Here is a 19,635-nt window from a genome sequence, read left to right as displayed (position 1 = left end):
GTATCTCAATCGTAACAAAAAATGCCAAGTGCGCAGTCAGGCTTTCGCCTTCACATTTTACAAACGTGTAATATTTCCTTAAGTTTTAATGAACGCCTTTCACCCCAACAGTTTACATAGCGGCGCCATGAATGAATTGGTATGTGCCGCTCTATATTAAACCTCGCCACGTCACTGTGTGTGGCACATTGGGTGTGCAGTGAGGAAACGATTCTCAGCACGCAGCGCGTGTACGCTTTTTGTCTTTGAGGCCACGTGCGGACTTTTCGGCAGTGCCACAAGATGGCGCAGCGTACTTAGAAAGAAGCGTGAGAGAGGAGCCCGGCTGCCCATGACGCGTTTTCAGCGTTGGCATGCACCGGCATGCGTTTCGGACGCCATGCGAAGGTTGCACGGCGGCACCAATATATGGCACCGACGTTTAGCCTCCTCAGACCTGAGAACAAGTTCCTGAGGGAATAAGTTTATTTCACCTATCATGTTTTCTATTTTTACCTTCAAAACAAACTACCATTTCAGTTATATCTATCATGATGTGACTGAAAACACATGTCCCCCTACAGGGACATTTGAGTCCCTATGTAAAATTTGTTCAGTAGTTGAGGTCATTCGTATACTCGTGTGGACATCCTCAAACACTGTCCGAATGTAACCAGGAAATTGTAAAGGAAGTACAAGTTTATTCGCAACATTCAAAACTGAGAAATGTGAGGGAATGTTGTGGTGTCAGACATAAAAGTTACGGAAGCAATTTCTTGCAACCTCAATGCAGAGGTAGACGTTGCATTGCGCGCATCTATGGCGTGTGTCATTCCGCATCCTGCGTTTCGGCATCTCTGTCCACTGGCGAGCTCATCTTTCAATTCTAAATCAAGAGCCCCTTGTTTCCTGAATGTCTGTGAGGGAAAGGCATTTGGTCTTTTTTTTGGGCTGGGCATCCATTGCTTCTTCATCCGAAAGATATTGGTTCATGTTTTCACAATAGCAGCGCCTCCACTACACACATTTTAAAATCAAGGTAGTCCATGATGTTCTTTTTTGGTAGGCCCATCGCGGATTAGTCCGCTCTGTATTGAAGGCACCTGTTCACACAAGGGAAGTCAGACATGGGGTGCTATGCAGGATGCGCCGAGTTTCTCGTTCGCACGAGTTTCACCCGAGTTTGCTCGATGGCAGTCAGTCAACGGAGATAGCACGGAACGTGCAAGAACAGCAGGCAAAAAGAAATGTCGAGATAAAGCCGCGTATGACAATATGAGCGCACTCTGCGCGGCACAGTGATTCCGTGCTTCAAGCACAGAAGACTGCGCAGCAAAACGCGCCAGCGCCGCATATTGTTATCAACGTATTATCACCATTTAGCAATACCGTGACGGTACCGCTGTCTATCTGCACACTTGCCGTGAGCCACTTTCCACGCCTTTCTAGGGCGCGTAAAGGGCGTGCCTCCTCTTTCGAGCATTATCTTTCTATCCGCCGTCGAATGCGAACAGGGCACATGCGGTGCATTGTTGCGCCTACACTTTACCTCAATCGATTACGTTAAAATACAACAAATAAAATAAGAAACACTTTATTCCTTGAAGTATTTGTTTTTCGTTTGGAATGCTATAAATGTTTGATGGCAAACAGAAATCGAGCGAATTATTAAATTTTGCACTTTTTTGCCGCGAGTGGCGACAGTGAGGCGAAAGCTTACAAGCGGATACATTGTAGAGGGTCGCACGCACGAGGGAGTTCATACGGTGAGCAGTCGCCAGGGGCGCTGCAGTGCTATCCTTGATAGGGTGCCTTGATGCCCGCGCGCATCGAGGCACTCTAGGGTGCGATTTTGTACGCGTTCCAAAATGGAACGGAGGCGGTTCGTTCTTTACGTCACGAAATAGGCGGTCCGCCATGTTCGCGAGGACGAGAGGAAGCAAAGAGCCAATGAGCGAAGTGGACGCCTGCGTCGCGCTTTTGACGTCTGCTCGGGGACCGTATAACATTCTTAGAAGCGTTTCTAACATGTTGAGAAATATCTCGCTATTATGAATGAGTAGCAAAATGTGTTGGTGTTGCTTTTCAAAGATTCAGTTTGGAATGCGGAACGAGTTAAACAAATTATTGCGGTTAATGTCTTGAAATGGCGCTAGGTGGTGTCGCAATTTTGCGAAACGCTTAGTGGTGGCGCTATCCACTACCCCGTTTCAAGCAATGCTTGTATGCATGTCTCCACCGCTATTAAAATTCAAACGGCGCGAGTTTTGAAGTGGTTGGTTCGGTCGAGCCGTTACGTGCGGAGAGCCATGTAGGAAAACGTGTCGGCTTCTGCACCCGTTACGGGACCGCGCGTTTCCGAGGGCCAGCGGGAGACGGTGCTCGCTTTTATGGAGCCGCATCTCCAGCTGGCTTTAAGATCCAGCGAGCTGGGGCCGGGCTTCAGCCTTGTCGACCGACGACGGCTGTGGCAGCAGCTGGCCGACGTGCTGAACGCGCAAGGGTCCGTTGTGAAAACGGTCGACCAGTGGAGGAAGCAGCAGGTCTACGAGGCCCGCCGCGATGCTACCGCTATAGCCCAAGAGCAAATGTGAGTGACCGTCGAATGGTCCGGGCGATTTGTCCTTCGACATTGGTGTGTATTTTCAGAAGCACTGGAGGGGGTCGCGCACCCGGCTTCCGGGGCCGAGTGCTCCAGCTGACGGGCGCGGTCCGCTTCCGTGGCGTCACCGACCTCCCCTACCAAGAGGTAAGCACACTGCCGGCCTAATATCATACGTTCCTGAACGGTGCCGACTTAGAGTTTGCCATTATCTGTAAGTGGTACCTTTAGCAGAACGCGACACTGTTGGTGAACAGGAAAATAGCGTCGGAAGCTTTAGGTTGGTAGATCCTTCGGTGTCATTTTACGTGAAGGACATAAATATTATTTATGCTCTGTTATCATAAGTGAATCATGAATCTGGAAAACAAGCCAACTTTTGATGTAAATAAGAAATATGCGTTGTATTAAGGACTCGGTATCCTATCTTGCCAACGATCAACAGCCGGGCAAAAGGTTGGTTGGCCCTGAAAAGGGTTGTTTGGTGGTAAGAGATGAATTTGAGTAGATGACTGAAAAGTAGTTCCAACAGGTCCTTGTCTGCCCAAACGAAGAGGGCATAGCTTGTACATGACGCGTGACACTGCCAAAGGATGCCATCAGGCCAGTGGCTCTTCAACAGAGAGAGAGAGAGAGAAATCACTTTTTTTTATTCTGCGATAAAAAATGCATCAGTGCCCTGAGTCCAGGGCGTCGCTTGCGGCATGCTTCAGCGCTAGGCCGATGAAGTCCCCAAGGAATCGTTGGTCGTGAAGGGTGGTTGCGGCGGTCAGCCACTCGGAGGAAGGGGTAGATGGGAGGGATGAAGGTTTGGGTAAGGGGGGTAGTTTTGGATGGCATTGCCATAGGATATGTGATGTGTTAGGAGGATAGACACTACAGTGGCTACAGCGAGGGAGGTGGGCAATTGTTGTGCACGTTGCAATTCTTGACAACAACAGCTTACAGCGATGAGCTGGTTGCGAGTAATCAGCAACACATATGAACAATTCCACCACAATTATTCATTTCAGGTGCTGCGAAGGATCGAACAATCCACCACCCGGCTCGCCATCGCGGCAGAGAGGACGGCAGCGGCTCAGGAGGGCATACTGGAGAAGGTGCGCTCCCTGGCACTAGTCGTAGCTGGCCACCTGCAACAAGAAAGGAGGAATTAATTTATTGTTTATTTTCACCTATTCAATTTCATTTTAGTCATTTATTGTTTTATGAGTTCAATTTATCTTGTTTATTTATTGTTCTTTGAGTTTTATATCTTCACTTTCATTTTATGCACTTATTGTTGCTTCATTTTGAGTTTTACTGTTTAAGTTTCATTGTTGCCTTGTATGAGCAATGCAGGAGGATTTTTTGGACGAAAGGTGTAATGCGTGCACCCATTTTTGTATCGTAGTATTTTCCTCTTTCTATTTATACTAATCCAGCTGCAACGCCAGCGTGCTTTCTTTTATTTACACATTTCGAAGACACTGGAATCATTACAAGTAGTTGTCGATTTCTGTGTATGAGTTTTGTACTGTGATATTTATATTGCTTCACTATGTTTTGTAGCTTACTGCACTCATTATGAAGCGTTACCGCATAGTGTTTGCACTGTGATATTTTCATTTCGGCACAGTGATGCTAAGGTACAACTACAATGTGGTCTTTTTTCAGAGCACCAAACTAGTCACTCTGCAAGTTGCATAGTTTCACAAATGAAAATGGCCATCATCATTGCACCACGCCGGTGATTGGTTTCCTCTAGTTTTCGTTCCAAGTGAGCAAGAATAAGTTTTAAGTGTAACACGTTCTGGGTGCTGTGAGATTGCAGAGCTAATTATTCATGTTGTATGTAATTTATGTTTCATCACAGCTGGCAAGTGCACTCACCTTTCTACAATTATGATTCACCTGTTCTTTAGCATCACACTGCAATTGCTGTCGAAAAATGAATGCTTCTGGTCAGTGACTCATAACACTGAGAAGGGAATGGACATACCTGTCAAAGTCATACTTTCTTGCAAGGTCACTTAAATGTAACTGCAAGTTTTATTTGCCGTGGTGAATACGAATTGTGTGATGCTCATGTTGCAATGTTCTCACATGCTTTGCTACGTGTAGCATGCTGTATGTACAAGGTTCACGATGTACAGAGGTCAACACTCATGTCTAGAACACACTTGCGAGGGCCAAAGCAGCCACCTAAGCTTAAGCCGACCACCAGGTCGATAAATATCAATGGGAACTGTACATTTAGTCACGCAAGCTCACATACAGCAGATTTTGTGCCACCTGTCGTCATCAGATTCGCCAGCGCAGTCCTGCAAACATGATTTGCGCGTTCTAGAGATGTGTGTTGGCCTCTGTACTTGTCGTCATACCATGTAATAAAGTTGACCTTTGTATTTTTTGTGCTTTCACGTTAATTTACGTCTACCCATTTAGACATGATGTGACGAGTATAATGTCACAACACTCAGTGCTAGATTTTTTCTTTTGTGGTTGAATCCGCATTCATTACGCTTTACTTGCTTGCCTCGTCTGCGTATTCATGCTTGCATGGAAGTTTTCATACACCTAGCACAAGAGGTGGCTAGCAAGCATATTGCATCGTTCTACTAATGTACACCGAGCGCCCGAATGCACAGGATGTGGCGGTTGTGATCATTCTGGTGTGTTTTATAAAAATTATGCAAACCTGTGCAAGAGTGTCCGAGGTTTATGGAAACCTTGGAGCCTCTTGCACAGTGAAGAGGGTACAATTGTTTCCGAGTCCACGGCTGTGGCATTCTTTTTGAAGGATTTTTGTATAACTTTACTTCGTTTGTGTTTAAATTATCATAATCTGTCGGATGTTTTGATTTGGAAACATTGACCATCCGTATGGAGGGGTACTTGGTGTGTATACAAGTTCTTTAATGTATTTTCCACTGTACAAACACAGCCTTGTGATAGCCTAGGGGCATTGCAATTTGTATAAATAAATTATGTATGTGTTATGAAAGCTCACCATTCCTGTGACATCAATATTCCTGTGACTATCAACAAAGTTGTTACCAACTAAAGTGCTCTGCCCTAGTTAGGGGTACACATTACGAATACTTACCAAGCAGAGACTCGCCAGGCTGCAGTTGTGTGGCGAGGCGCGTACACAGTGGATTATGCTGCCACAACCAAGAGTCGTGGCCCGAATCAGGGAGCCGGAGGTCCACAACAAGGATGCAAAGTTCCGAGTTGCACACCTGCAATGAGGAGCAATACAAAATAGCGCTGCAGATATGCTCAAAATCCCTTTTAGCCATTCATATGCAGAAAACAATACATACATTTACGCTGGTATAAGCAGCTACACTGTTTGACTCATAGGCGTGCACAGGGTTTCGCATTTGGTGCCCTTTGTGCGCACGCCTATGGTTTGCACTAAGTGATCGCTAAATGAAAACTTGGGGCACGAAATTGCGCAAGAACATCCATACACGCCAAATCCAGCCCATGCAATGGTTGTAAGTACTTCCCTGTTCAAAATGCTTCCATCGTATCTTCCCTATAGTGTATCGATTTTTGCTACGACTGATGCCCATGTTCCTAAATACCTCCAAAATGCACAACTCCATTGTGTATGCACGCCAGAACGAAAACACAATTTTGGTACGGCAAACGGCTCATGCACAGAAACACATGGCACTCATCATTACCGCTGACATGTCAGACTTCAACGAGCTCGTACACAGTTCCCCGCACGTCCTCTTTTAATCGTTACATTACTAGTTATGCCAGCTTGGGCATTAAACTGAACAATTGCTACTATGGGCGAGTAAAAATGGCGACTACAGTTTGAAGTAAAACATTCCAACGGTACTTACGACTATGACGTTGAGGGCGTAATAACCCTTTCTCGACATGAAGCTCGCCGTGTCGGCCGGGCTGAGTCCCTCTGGCTTCATAACGGCGATCAACGTGCCGTCGACGCACGCTAGCACGCCTGGAATGGCACCGCGTCGCGCAAGCGCCTCCTTTGCCTCATCCTTGGCAGCCAGTGTCAATGAAAAGTCCACCAACTTTCTCCGGGCAGACACGGAAATGATGGCCTCCGTCACCTCCTGGATGGTGTTGCTCGCGGCCGGCTGCGCCATGCCTATTTGCTCCTCGCGACCAACGCTCCTCCGGAAGCTTCCAGTGCCGAAAAATCGCAGCGCGCACAACACCTTCCTTTCTGTGGAAAGGCCACTGGCTCGCTGGCATCCAATGATGGAGTCAAGCTCGTCGCACAAGCGATGCACTGTTCGTTTGGACAGACGAAAATATTGCCGGAACTCTTCCTCCGTCAACTCTTTAAATGCATCATCTACCTCGGCATCGTCTCTGCGCGACTGCAGCAGCCGCACAGGCGACACGAAAAGACACGGCAGAGAAAGAAAACGCCATTTTCTCCAACTGTTGGGATTCCCGATTTGGATTGAACCGGATACGAAAGAGGCTAACTGTCCCAAGCGCTTACGTTTTAATCCAATCCAAGTCGTCTGGTAGCCGTTCTAATCCGTTCTATCGAAACGAACGGACTCGGCAACCGTTCCGTTGCGTTCGTCCGTTAGCAGACGACACGGAATGATTGACAGCAGCAAGACGTCACGGTTCACGTCACAATTGACGTCATGGCGTTCGTCACGGTTCAAATTGACCAATCGTGTGCGGCTCGATGGAACGGAACGCCTCCGTTCCATTTTGGAACGCGTACAAAATCGCACCCCTAATCTTTGATAAAGTCAGTCATGACAATGACCTTTCCATTCCCTGACTATTAGGGGAATGGCAACGCAGCGCTACGGCATGGTTGTTTACCGCAGGTGCTTCACTGAGGCGCTTCACCTTCACTGAGGCGCTTTACATATAGCTTTACCAACTGAAACGACGGGAGCAACGGTTGTCACTGCAAAATAGCTGTGCGGTATTCTAGGGTCCGTAGTGACGCAGCACAGTGAAAATGCGCCTGTTTATCTGCGTGCGGGAAGCCTCCGCGATGCATTGCAAAGAAGAGCGCGCTGCCCAGTGACACAATTCATCGCTTGTCATCGCTTGCCCAGTGAAGATGCCTCCGTGCTCATGTATACGCAGAGTTTGAGTGTGTTGTTCTCTCCAATGTGCTTGCCGATTGCCTCTGCTGCTGAGCTAACAGCGATCGCAGATGGATATACGTAATTAGGAAATTAAACTTCGAACGCCGGAAGGGTTGCGACTATTTAGTGTGCCGTGCTTGTGATGAAGAAATGCCATCGCACTGGGTTTAAAAAAGCGAGCGTTTCTCGGCGCTGACCGTGTTTGCGACACTGCGGATCCGATACATCACCGATGACAAAGCAGCCATCTCAAACAACAGCTGCGATACCTTGACGTTGGAAAACACTACGCACTGCTCAGCATCGTCATCCACCACGGCTCATCGACGCCTTGCAAGCAGCTACAGTGTCGTTCCGATAATTATTTGCTGTGCGCTACGTCGCTACAATGCAGACAATGACGCATGTTGTGGGGCCATCACAGTCTAAGAAGATAGATGCATAAGCAAGCGAAAGTCGCCGCTTTGTTTTTGATAGTGGTTCTCAGTACATCACCGATGACAGTGTACTGTGCGTATTTTGAGTCGGCGGTCAAGATTGTTGATGCCGCTCAGTTCCGCACCACGTCGCTGTTGCCGGAAAATAAGTTGGGCGTGGCCCAACCGTGGCGGGCACGCGCACAAAAGTTACATGCCTCGCGCGGGGCGTGACGTATGGTTTTGATTGACACGCGAACTCGGGCCAAACTCGTACATCGCGAAACCCCCCTCGAGTTGAACTCGGGAACATGGTGGCGGCAGCAGCAGCCTGTGTAATCGCATCCAGCGGCAGCAAGCGTCAATATGACCGTCTGGACCCGTTCACCTACATGTCTGACGTAGAGTTTCAGCGTCATTTTTGCCTTACCAAAACGTGAGTGCGCTGGCTGCGTGACGAGTTAGGCGAAGGCCGTCGTCTGCGGAGATAGGGTGGCGGGCAAATTATGCTTTCCCAGCGCAGACTGGTGTGACTAGGCTGTGGAGGAATAGTTCGTGCGATCGCTTCCGCTCTCTCCTGTTTCAAGCAAGCTCGTCCACCGCGCCCCAGCCCCAGGCCAGGTCCGCCGTCGTCATCGGAGTACTGGAGCACCTGCGAGCACCTGGGGTTCAACCCGGACCAACCAACCTGCGCAGGCGAAGTAGTCACATTATATTGGACGATTCAGAATGGACGCCGGGCTGCCTTCCGGTGCAACAGGTGCCGAATACAGTTTTCGCAGGTACACGGTACCACTGCACTGCACGGGCAGAGAGGCGAAGGAAGTTACTGCGACAACACGGACCGCCTCAGCCGTCCGAACGACCACCTCTCCAGGCAGCAAATGATTTGGCTCACGTACTTGGTGAGCAAAAGCGTAGACATATGGTTGTTGAAAGAGACCGTAGACTTGTTTCCTCTATCGGAGCACGCCATCGCCGACTGGAGGAGCTACCCCCGTAAGGTCGCGAGGGACGAGCTGCTGGCGCGAGCTCCACTCGGCGGCCCCGGGAAGACAACGCAAATTGACGAGTGCCTTCTTCGCGGCGAGCAAAAGTGCAATCGAGGCCGCCTAATGACGGGCGACAACGTTCCGCGAGCCGCGAAAATTACGGTGGTGTTAGAGATGGTGGCCCATGGGTCTTCGGCATGGTCTGCGTGACCTGAGGGGTGCTGCTACTTTTCAAGGTAGACCGACGAAAGGCGGCGACGCTAGGCGCCATTATTGCAGCCAATGTTCAACCGGGGACCATTATTTATAGTGACGAATTGGCCGCATACAACTGTATCCCAAATTTAGTGGATGCTAACGGGGCTATGCCTCAATCTGCATTGGGAGACAGTTAACCACAGCGTGCACTTTGTCGAAACCAACACGGGCGTTCACACGCAAAAAATAGAAAGTTATTGTCAAAACGTGAAGCGCCACCTCGTCAGCAATGGGTACAGAGTAACTGCACTGATGGTGGAGTCCCACTTGGGATGGATGTGGTGGCACTCAACGGCCACGTGAGCTGCAAAGACCCTTTCGTGCGTTTGTTAGAAGCCACGGATCGCTCGGGCTACCCAGTATAAGGATTCTTTCCTGCGGTTGTTAGAAGCCATCGCTCGGCGCTAGCCAGTATGAAGGTGCGTCACAATGTAAAAGAAATTAAAGCGTAGTTTTGTATCCTTGCATGAGTGTTTTCCGACATTCCTTAGTGTTTACACGGTAAGCGCGCGGCAAACCACTTCTGCGCTAGCCGACGCTCCCTTCGTCTCGCAGCCTTACTTTAGCGCGAGCAACGAGCGATCTGTTGAAAGCCCAGTGTAAAAATCAGGCGCACACCAATCTGTGCTCGGAAATGGGAGCGAAAGCACGTAGCGATCCGCGCCAATCCAAGCCAGAGGAAGAAAGAGGAGGGCGAGCATGCCCTCGTGGTATAACGCGAAACGATTAAACTACAAATTAGTCTAATACAAATTCAGTGTAGAACTTGTAAACTTTAAAACACCTATACCCTACGGTAATGTCACTAATATCATTGTACTAATGCATTTATTTGATCGAATCCCGGCCACGGCGGCCGCATTTCGATGGGGGCGAAATGCGAAAACACCCGTGTACTTAGATTTAGGTGCACGTTAAAGAACCCCAGGCGGTCCAAATTTCCGGAGTCCCCCACTACGGCGTGCCTCATAATCAGAACTGGTTTTGGCACGTAAAACCCCATAATTTAATTTCATTTATTTGATAACTTGCTTGTGCCTCTAATGCACTCGGTGGAACGACAAACAAGTGAAAGAATGCACGACCATGCACCGACCGTATGATGACGTGAGCCCCAGTTTGTCAACCGCCCATATGGCAACGCCCAAGGGAAGATGGCCACCCAGAGCGAATCTAGATAAACCAATGAAACTGGAGGTGTGCCGACGGACAAACTTTGTCTTGTTACCATTAGTTCTGTCATCTTGGGGCGTCGCCAGAGTTCGTGAAGATCCCGAGTTTCGCCAAACTCGGGGCATCCTGCATAGCACCCATGTGCAGGATTGTACGAAGCGTCCACCGGTTTGTTCGAGATCTTAGTGCGTACAGAGCTAGCATTCTGTCTGCTGGATCGACTCCTCCCATTTCATCATTGTAGTTTATCACAGCGGGACGAGATACGTCTACGTACTCCTTTTCTGTTTTGCACAATCTCTTGCAGGTGTCCACCGGATCGACTCCAAAGGGAGTTGAACACATGAGAATGGGCTTTTTATCAAGCCATTTTATGCAAGCCATCTTAATATCCCATCTCATAAACTCTTGTGATGTGCCCCGTAATTGCTTCACATGTGAATTTCCTTTGCAAGGCAGTTCTTCATCAGCGTGCCAGTAGCGAAGATGTCTTTCTTCATTAGTTCGTCCATCAATGCGACGGATGAAAACCAGCGATCAATGTACAGCGTTCAGCACTGCGGGACAGTGTCCGTTACCATCTAAACTGAGTTGCCAGACACACCAAGGTTGTAGTCGGGAAAGGTGTCTTTGCGCTTGTAGATGTTGAAGCCGTAATGAATAAGTCCTTGCCGGCTAGAACGAAGTTCTTCAGCCCTACTGGATTTCGTTTGTTGGGAACGATGAGGAAATAATTCCATTCTCTTGCCGTTGCTTCACAGGGCAACGGCAAGAAAATAGAATTATTTGCTCATCGATGCAAAAGCAATTTGGTCTTTCGAGAGAAAAGCATCCCTTCCGCACCATCTCGACAAAGGGTGCAACCTTCCATAGCCTTCAGACTTTTTGTCATTGTCAGTGACGTCATCCTCGATTTGGCTGCATAGGTTTGATCTAATCTGGAAGAAGCGAACTCTTGTCATTGTGTCCTATATTGCACTTACAGCCATTCCTTTTTTCCAGAAAAACCAGAAATTCCAGAAATTCCTGGATAGCCCATTACTCCCATGAGCATTGAACTGCCAAAAAATTGTTTAACTTCCTGGCCAGTGATTTTGGCTGCAATTCCTTGCTTTTTGCGGATCCGCCGGTTTGTTTTATTAGCCATTTCTTCAAGCATATCATCGTTGACATACTGGTTGTATCATTCAAGGAGGGAGAAATCACCCCTCTCTACAGAAAAATAACAGCCAGTTTCTTGATATGATACAGCATTCAATGGAGCTGCAGTTTATTTTTCCCACAAAACACGTTTTTCAGAATTCTGAACAGTGGTTTCTTCGCTCTCACTGTCTGATGAAGAAGCAGTATACTCTTCGGTATCGCATTTGTAGGCATCATCTTCACATTCCGAGCCAGATATATCGGAGTTATCCGACATATATAACATATTGAACTGAGTATGGCATCTGCCTTGCTAATTGACATGCATTAAATAAACAACAAAATTGTTTTAATCTTTAAGCTGCATACGCTTACTAAAACATTTTATTACGCGCGAGCATTCAAGAACTAACACAGTTTGGACCCAATGTCTCCTTACGGGGACATTCGCATCAGCGCTGCGCACGTTCCAGAAAACTACGTTTTTTCCCAAGCAACAACATTGAAATGCTATTTAAGCAATAGAAAATCTAAACATGTCCCACAAAGTTCCCTGTATGCGGTTATCAATAATAAAAATAATCTTACCTTGCCGCCTCGTGTAAAACATGCTCGTGCTTATTGTCGTCATGTTGTCTTCTCCCCAAAGTGAGCGAACTCTCTACGATTCTCGCAGATGGCGCCACAATACATGTCCTCCGACAGGGACATCGGTTCTATCTTCTACGAAAGCTCAGTTTTTCGTCAGCGCATCAGAACCAATGTCCCCGCAGAGGCACAAGGGGTGTGAAGAGGCTAGGGAAGCGCGAACGACAAATGGCGCTGCAGTACACGCTTCATACATCACTACTTTCAGAGGTGGCAAAAATGGTGCCGCAATAATTAGTCAGTGCTGCCATATTACTGTGGACAGTCATCTAGAGGTGGGTTCTGTGGTATTTTTGCATTGTGTTTATGTCTTGAAGATCTGCAACTCTCGAGTTAATTTATTGAGGTCTCTGCAAGAAGTGATGACGTGGATATTTTCGAGAAAATTTGCCGCATGCTTTTTCGTTCGCACCATACAATTGTAGTTCCTGCTGTACCGCGGAGTGTGACCCTGGCTTCCATGCAGGTATTTCTCTCAACAGCGTATTTTAGCATACCCATAAGTTCCTCCGAGGAGGGCGGCAATGAGGTTTTCTCGCCATTCTGAGCCTAATTTATATACAGGCCGAATTCGAAATCTTTGGTTCTTCTGCCCGAACTAGGCGTCAGTTTCTACAAAGATAATGGGAAGGGTTTTTTGGATTTCTGCTTAGAGATGCTCGCGTTATGCACCATCTCAAAGGCAATAAATATTATTGTTGATCCCTCTTTCATAGGAATCGGTAGAACACGAAAGTGAAACGTGTTATCACAGAAGCTGTAGCATGTTTGCTTCGTGAGCTCACGGTCCGTAGCAGCGAAAGACGCATGATTTGCGGGCTGGCGACAGTGTTGCAGGTTGCAGGTGACCGTGTTGCAGCACACGGCGTCCTGATGGCGAGTGGGTTCGGCGAAGGTGCGAGCATTCTGGTCGGGCTCCATAGTGGTTACCGCAGCCAGTCGAGCTGCGACGCGCTCAGCTACAGGAAGAACGCTGGCGTCACTTGTGGAGAGCGGACGTGCTTCACATGCGCTCCTCAACCTTTGTCCCCTACGACCTGATCAACTCGTCCTAGCCATCAGAACTTAGTATCAATTGGCTAAGCTTTGCTGCACAGCAGCCGCCGACACCGAACGCCGCAAGAGACGCAGCTGCGCACAAGGGCCATCCGGTGCGTCGGCGCCTCGACGGCGGCATGCTACTAATTGTAATAGAGGGCGAAGAAATAGCACCCTCGGAACGAACCTCTAACAATGGCTGGCAATCAGCGCAGGAAAAGCGAAGCTCGACACGCAACTCCCGCCCCACCGTTACTCTGAATTCCGCCGCTGCCGAGAAATGTAGGCAGCCATCTACGCGTCAAACCCTGGCGGGGCCCCGGCCCCGGCCGCCCCAACTCTCTGCCCTACGCTACCCCAAGCTACCCATCGACGATCATAAAATCATTCTCCATCTCCGTGGCGGCTTAAACCTTTGGGCCGTGAACGGCGTTGCGCTTCGCGATGCCATTCTGCAAGCAGCCCGCCTCGGACACCAGGAGGCCAAGCCAGACACCGTAATCATCAACACCCTCCAACACCTCGCCCTCATCAACACTTCCCACCCACAACGCCGACTCCACTACCTCGCCATGAAGTCCGTACTCACCAAAGGCCCTGCCTGCGACATCGACTCCTACCAATCGGCCACGGAAGACTGCCCCCGCGACGTGGTCTGTGGGGTCCCTCTCACCCACTCATACGAAGACATCCAGGAGATTCTCAATCACGAGCGGAACCCTCCCATCGTTGACTTTAGACGCATGGGCTCGACGGAGTCCATCATCGTCCTTTTCGAACAACACTGGGTGCCTAAGCACACCTACCACTCCTCAGTACTCTATAGGTGCTACCTCTTCAAAAAATTGGCCGCCATCCCGCCCTAGGAACTTCACTGTCCAGTGAAGCTGTATGAAACACCACACATGTTTGAGCATTGTATTCGCGCTGTTCTTTAGGTGTCTTTAATTTTCGTGGTCAACCCATGGCAGTCTTAGAATGAACAGAATAAGTTGCTATACGGGGCTCCCTTTTATATATGAAAGCGTGTTAACGTCATAAAGTATATATATATATTGTCACGAGCTCTTGCTTTGAACCACGGCTGCCGCGCAGACAACCAGGGGAAAGAAAGATGAGAACGACGTGAGCCAAGCTGCCTCGGGACCGCGGTCGAAACGCTCGGATCAACGAGATTCATTGGGTTCGACATTAAACACCTCGTGTGTAAAATTTGGTGGAGCTGTGCTGGTTAACTTCCATGACCTACGGCGGAGCCATCAGCACAAGAACTACGCCGAAGCCGTCGCCTCGCCGGACTTTCGCCGTCACGATCAATCATGGCCACCGAGCAACACACCCTCACCAGCAGTGCCCCTGCGAGCCCAGTCCCTATCCAGAACTACCGAGAGCCACGCACGTTCTCGGCGAAGGCAGAGGAAGATGTGGATGAGTGGCTAACCCATTACGAAAGGGTAAGCCAATACAATAATTGGAACGCTGCCAATCAGCTTAGGAACGTTGTTTTCTTCTTGGCCGGCACGGCGTTGGTATGGTATGACAACCACGCGGACATGCTAACTACGTGGACGCGCTTCGTTGAGGAGATCAAGAAATGTTTCGGCGACTCGGACGCAAAGAAGAAACGTGCGGAATTCACATTATCCCAGAGAGCTCAAGTGCCTGGCGAGACTTGCACTACCTATATTGAAGAGATTTTGAAGCTGTGCCGAACCATCAACCCTCAAATGACAGAGGAAGATAAAGTGGGGCACCTCTTAAAAGGAATAGCAGAAGACGTGTACAACTTCCTCATTGGTAAAGAGAACTTGAGCACCGTATCAGAACTGATACGGCACTGCCGTACGTTCGAGGCGCTGAAGGCTAGCCGAATTACACCAAAGTTTGGACGGCTGGCCAACGTAACGACCGTAGCAAGTATTGAGACGAGTCCTCCTCACCCAGAGCTTTCGTCCGCCATCCGCCAGATAGTCCGCGAGGAGCTCCAGCGGCATGAAGAACAGGCACGTTATGCGGTGCCACGTTGCAGCTTCCCCGTTTTCCGAGGCACTCTTTGGGAACCCCCTTCGGCTACCTGGAACCACTCGGTGAACGTTGCGGATCTTAACGGCTCCAGGGACGAACCGCATTACGACACGACCGACCCACCATGCAATGATTCGCCCCCTCAACGTTTTGATGCACGCCCACGCAACTTTCGTCCACGAAGACTTGCCGCTACCTACGACTTTCAAGGGGAAGAGCCTCGTTAACCTCAACCGATGTCTTCGGCAGAATACTTGAATCCGCGTCCCGAAGTTCGCCCTTTGCCAGTGTGTTACTTCTGCGGCGTGCCTGGCCACATAGCTAGGTACTGTAGCCGACGCCGAGCATCGAACTTACGGACCGTCAGCGCTGACTATGCGGCCTAGCGGCCGTACACTGCGTACTCAGTGGCCAGCAGACTCCACTTCAGGAAGCTACTTCCGAGAGGACCAACGCACCGCCCAGGAGACCTACGTTGGAGAAGCAAGAACCCGCAACTGCTATCGCTCCCCTGCCTCCGACCGTACTTTGACGCCACCACTAGCCTTCCGAGCCTCCCGATCGCCATCCCCGCGGCCGCGATTCACGTCACCGTCGCCTCGGCGCCGTTTCGTGTCGCCCCCGCCGGGAAACTAGCCAGCGCGTCCGATGGAGGTGAGGTCGCTGGACAATGTGCGCTGCCGACTCAACTGCCTCCAACTATTTTCATGCTTAAAAATAAGGTTCATGTACTGATTGATGGGGTGTCTACAATGGCGTTAGTCGACACGGGAGCAACTGTCTCGGTCATGAGTGTGCGGTTTAAAGGCCTTCTGGGACGCAAGGTTATGTTTCGTTGGGACCAGTGGACAAGTTTCCGTGGAGTCAGTGGTGAATCATTATACCCGGTTGGTGTGTGTCATGTGGACGTGTCTTTGGGTGGGAGAGTTTTTAAAGCCGAGTTTACTGTTCTTCCTCGTTCCTCGCATGACGTGATTCTGTGGATTGACTTTTTGCAATTGTGTGGTGCCAATGTTGACTGCCGAACGGGAGAACTCAGTGTCGACACCGGTGTTTAATTCGCCTGTGCTCTTTGAAGGTGCAGCTTGCCCGGAGAGTGTGTTTTGCGTGTCTGATGATGCAGTTGTGCCCGCCTTATCCGCGATGCGTATTTCCGTCGCCTGTTCATCGCCAACTCCTATCTCATTCGATGCGACAGTGGAACCTGTACATCGAAACTGCCTCAAGAAAAACGTGTTAGTTCCGCACTGCGTGGTCTCAGTGACCAATGGATGCGCGGGGCTGTGGGCGCTAAACTGTTCGACTGAAGCGGCAGTGCTACCTCAAGGCCTAAAGATTGACATGTTCCAGGAAGACTCGCCTATATCCGTGGCAGTACTTACAGAGCGACCCGATGGAGGAGCAACCAGTGTCTCGAGCCCCGGGAGCTTGAAGATACTTTCCATGATTGATAAATCACTCAGTGACCACGAGCGTCGAGTGTTGATGGACCTACCTAGGAAACACACCTCGGTATTCGAATTTGCGCAGCACGATGGCCCGCCATTGATTCCTGCGTCCAGAACTCGTCACCGCATCAACACAGGAGCCGCCCAGCCAATCCGACAAAAACCCTATCGTGTGTCCCCGTCAGAACGCAAGATAATCAGCGATCAAGTCCAAGAAATGCTATGCAAAGGCGTCATTCGAGAATCATCTAGTCCTTGGGCAGCCCCCGTGATATTGGTGAAGAAGAAAGACGGTACGTGGCGGTTCTGCGTTGATTATCGTCGCCTAAACGCCATTACCAAGAAAGATGTATATCCGCTCCCACGAATTGACGATGCCATCGACTGCCTCTTTGCGGCATCTTACTTTTCCTCCATTGATTTACGGTCAGGTTACTGGCAAATTCCTATGCACAAGGACGACAGAGAAAAGACAGCATTTGTAACGCCCGACGGACTATTTGAGTTTAACGTGATGCCTTTCGGGTTGTGTAACGCGCCCGCAACGTTCGAAAGGTTTATGGACACGATATTACACGGCTTGAAATGGGAAGTTTGCATGTGCTACTTAGACGACGTTGTGATCTTCGGGCGAACGTTTAGTGAGTCCTGAACTGCTTGGAGAAAGCGGGTCTTGTGCTCAATTAAAAAAAAATGTCGTTTTGGGGAAAGACAAACTCTTGTGCTAGGACATCTCGTCGCTAAAGAAGGCATCCGACCAGATCCACATAAGACTGTGGCCGTAGAAGCATTTAAGGTACCCGACTCTGTCAAGCAGTTAAGAACTTTCTTGGGCTTGTGCTCCTACTTTCGCCGATTCATTTCCAGGTTTACTGACATGGCTCATCCCCTTACACGCCTTCTCCTAAAAGACGTTCCCTTTGAGTGGACTGCAGATTGCGACTCATCGTTTCGCCAGCTGAAGTTCCTGTTGACGTCCCAACCAATACTTCGCCACTTTGATCCTTCATCACCAACCGAGATTCACACCGATGCCAGTGGCGTAGGCATCGGTGCTGTGCTAGTTCAGCGTATTGGCGACAGTGAGCACGTGATCTCGTACGCTAGCCCTTCCTTGAGCCGATCCGAGCGCAACTACACAGTGACCGAACAAGAGTGTCTGGCGGTCATTTTCGCAGTGCAACAGTTTCGTTCGTATCTCTACGGGCACCCCTTTACTGTGATAACAGACCATCATTCGCTATGCTGGCTTCGTTATTTGCTACAAAAGTGGCCGGCGACATGCTGACGCTGATTGTCTCTCTCGGATGCCACTTCCAACAACTGAATGCGATGCGCACAACTTTGATGAATACATCGCTTTTATGTCCCCGCGATTTCCGAATATGCGTACGGTCATATCTTAGCAGCGCAAGGACGAGAGCTTACAACCGCTCTTCGCGGCAGCACAGGAGTCACCTGCAGGAAGTCGCGTTCGCCTACGCGATGGTGGCGCGTTGTATAAGAATAGCTACTCGACCACCGGTGCACGCTACCTTTTATTTGTCCCCAAGAACCTTCGCAGCCAAGTATTATACGCCATGCACGATGACCCAACTTCCGGTCATCTTGGTTCCACACGTACGCTCTACCGGGCTCAAGAACGTTTTTACTGGCCTAAGATGCGGAAGGATATCGAACGGTACGTCGCCAGCTGCTCTCAATGCCAGCGCTACAAGCGTCCTCCACAAGCACCACACGGCCTCCTTCAACCAGTTTCCCGTTCTAGCGTCCCCTTTGAGCAAGTTGGTATAGAGCTTCTGGGCCCTTTCCCGCGATCCTCCAACGGCAATCGTTGGGTTATCGTCTGCGTAGATCACCTTACCCGCTATTGTGATACCGCCGCGTTGCCATCCGCCACAGCTACAGAAGTTTCTATCTTCTTGCTGGCTCACGTTATACTACGACATGGACCTCCTCGCATAGTAATCAGTGATCGTGGGCGACAATTTACCGCGGACGTAGTTGAAGAAACACTTCGTCTGTGTTCATGTAGCTTCCGCCATTCTACGCCCTACCATCCACAAACTAATGGTCTGGTCGAGCGCACAAACAAAACGCTTGCCAACATGCTTTCCATGTACGTCGATTCGGCACACAAGAATTGCGACAGTATCTTGCCTTTCATTACCTATGCCTTCAATACCGCGAGACACGAGACTACTGGTTACTCACCATTTTTCCTTCTTTATGCTCGTCCGCCGCGCTACAACCTCGACACCATATTGCCCTACTTCGCTCATGACAATGAGTCAATCGACGAGATCCTCTGTCGAGCAGAAGAAGCGCGACGCCTCGCTAGGCTACGCACCCTGGCATCTCAGGACCGGTCAAAGATACGCTATGACGGGCGTCACCGCCACGTTTGCTTCGATCCTGGTGACCTTGTGTGGCTCTGGACGCCGTTGCGGAAGCGTGGCTTGTGCCAGAAGTTTCTCGCCCATTACGTCGGCCCCTACGTTATTCTGGAGCGCCTCAGCGACATGAACTATCGCATTGCGCGTCTCACGAGCAGTGGACGACGCTCGGCCAAGGCTGAAGTGACACACGTCGCGCGTCTGAGGCGTTACAATCCACGAGATGACTGACTCGCCCGGCGGGCTTCGTCTGCCAGCGGGGAAATGTCACGAGCTCTTGCCTTGAACCACGGCTGCCGCGCAGACAACCAGGGGAAAGAAAGAGGAGAACGACGTGAGTCAAGCTGCCTCGGGACCGCGCACGAAACGCTCGGATCGACGAGATTCATCGGGTTCGGCATATCACCAAGAGTATGGTTGA

At 49.8% G+C, this 19,635-nt stretch overlaps 1 protein-coding gene and 1 long non-coding RNA gene across 2 annotated transcripts; one reads left to right on the top strand and one right to left on the bottom strand.

Annotated features, from left to right (window-relative positions):
- The first annotated feature begins 2,047 nt into the window (after positions 1-2,047).
- Positions 2,048-4,074, top strand: LOC125946000 (uncharacterized). The gene is made up of 3 exons (XM_049668466.1): positions 2,048-2,569; positions 2,629-2,728; positions 3,595-4,074. The coding sequence occupies exons 1-3, from the start codon at positions 2,370-2,372 to the stop codon at positions 3,736-3,738; spliced, it is 444 nt and encodes a 147-aa protein (XP_049524423.1). The 5' UTR covers positions 2,048-2,369; the 3' UTR covers positions 3,739-4,074.
- On the bottom strand, positions 3,217-5,856 carry LOC125946002 (uncharacterized). The gene is made up of 2 exons (XR_007467307.1): positions 5,670-5,856; positions 3,217-3,714 (listed from the first exon to the last, which is right to left on the bottom strand). It is a non-coding gene; the product is annotated as an uncharacterized LOC125946002 (long non-coding RNA).
- Positions 5,857-19,635: the final 13,779 nt, after the last annotated feature.

The sequence above is a fragment of the Dermacentor silvarum genome, chromosome 5, assembly GCF_013339745.2.
Source record: "Dermacentor silvarum isolate Dsil-2018 chromosome 5, BIME_Dsil_1.4, whole genome shotgun sequence".
In the NCBI taxonomy this organism is placed as follows: domain Eukaryota; kingdom Metazoa; phylum Arthropoda; class Arachnida; order Ixodida; family Ixodidae; genus Dermacentor; species Dermacentor silvarum.
The sequence above is the reverse complement of the archived record's forward strand: the minus strand, read 5'-3'. Positions and strand labels throughout refer to the sequence as shown.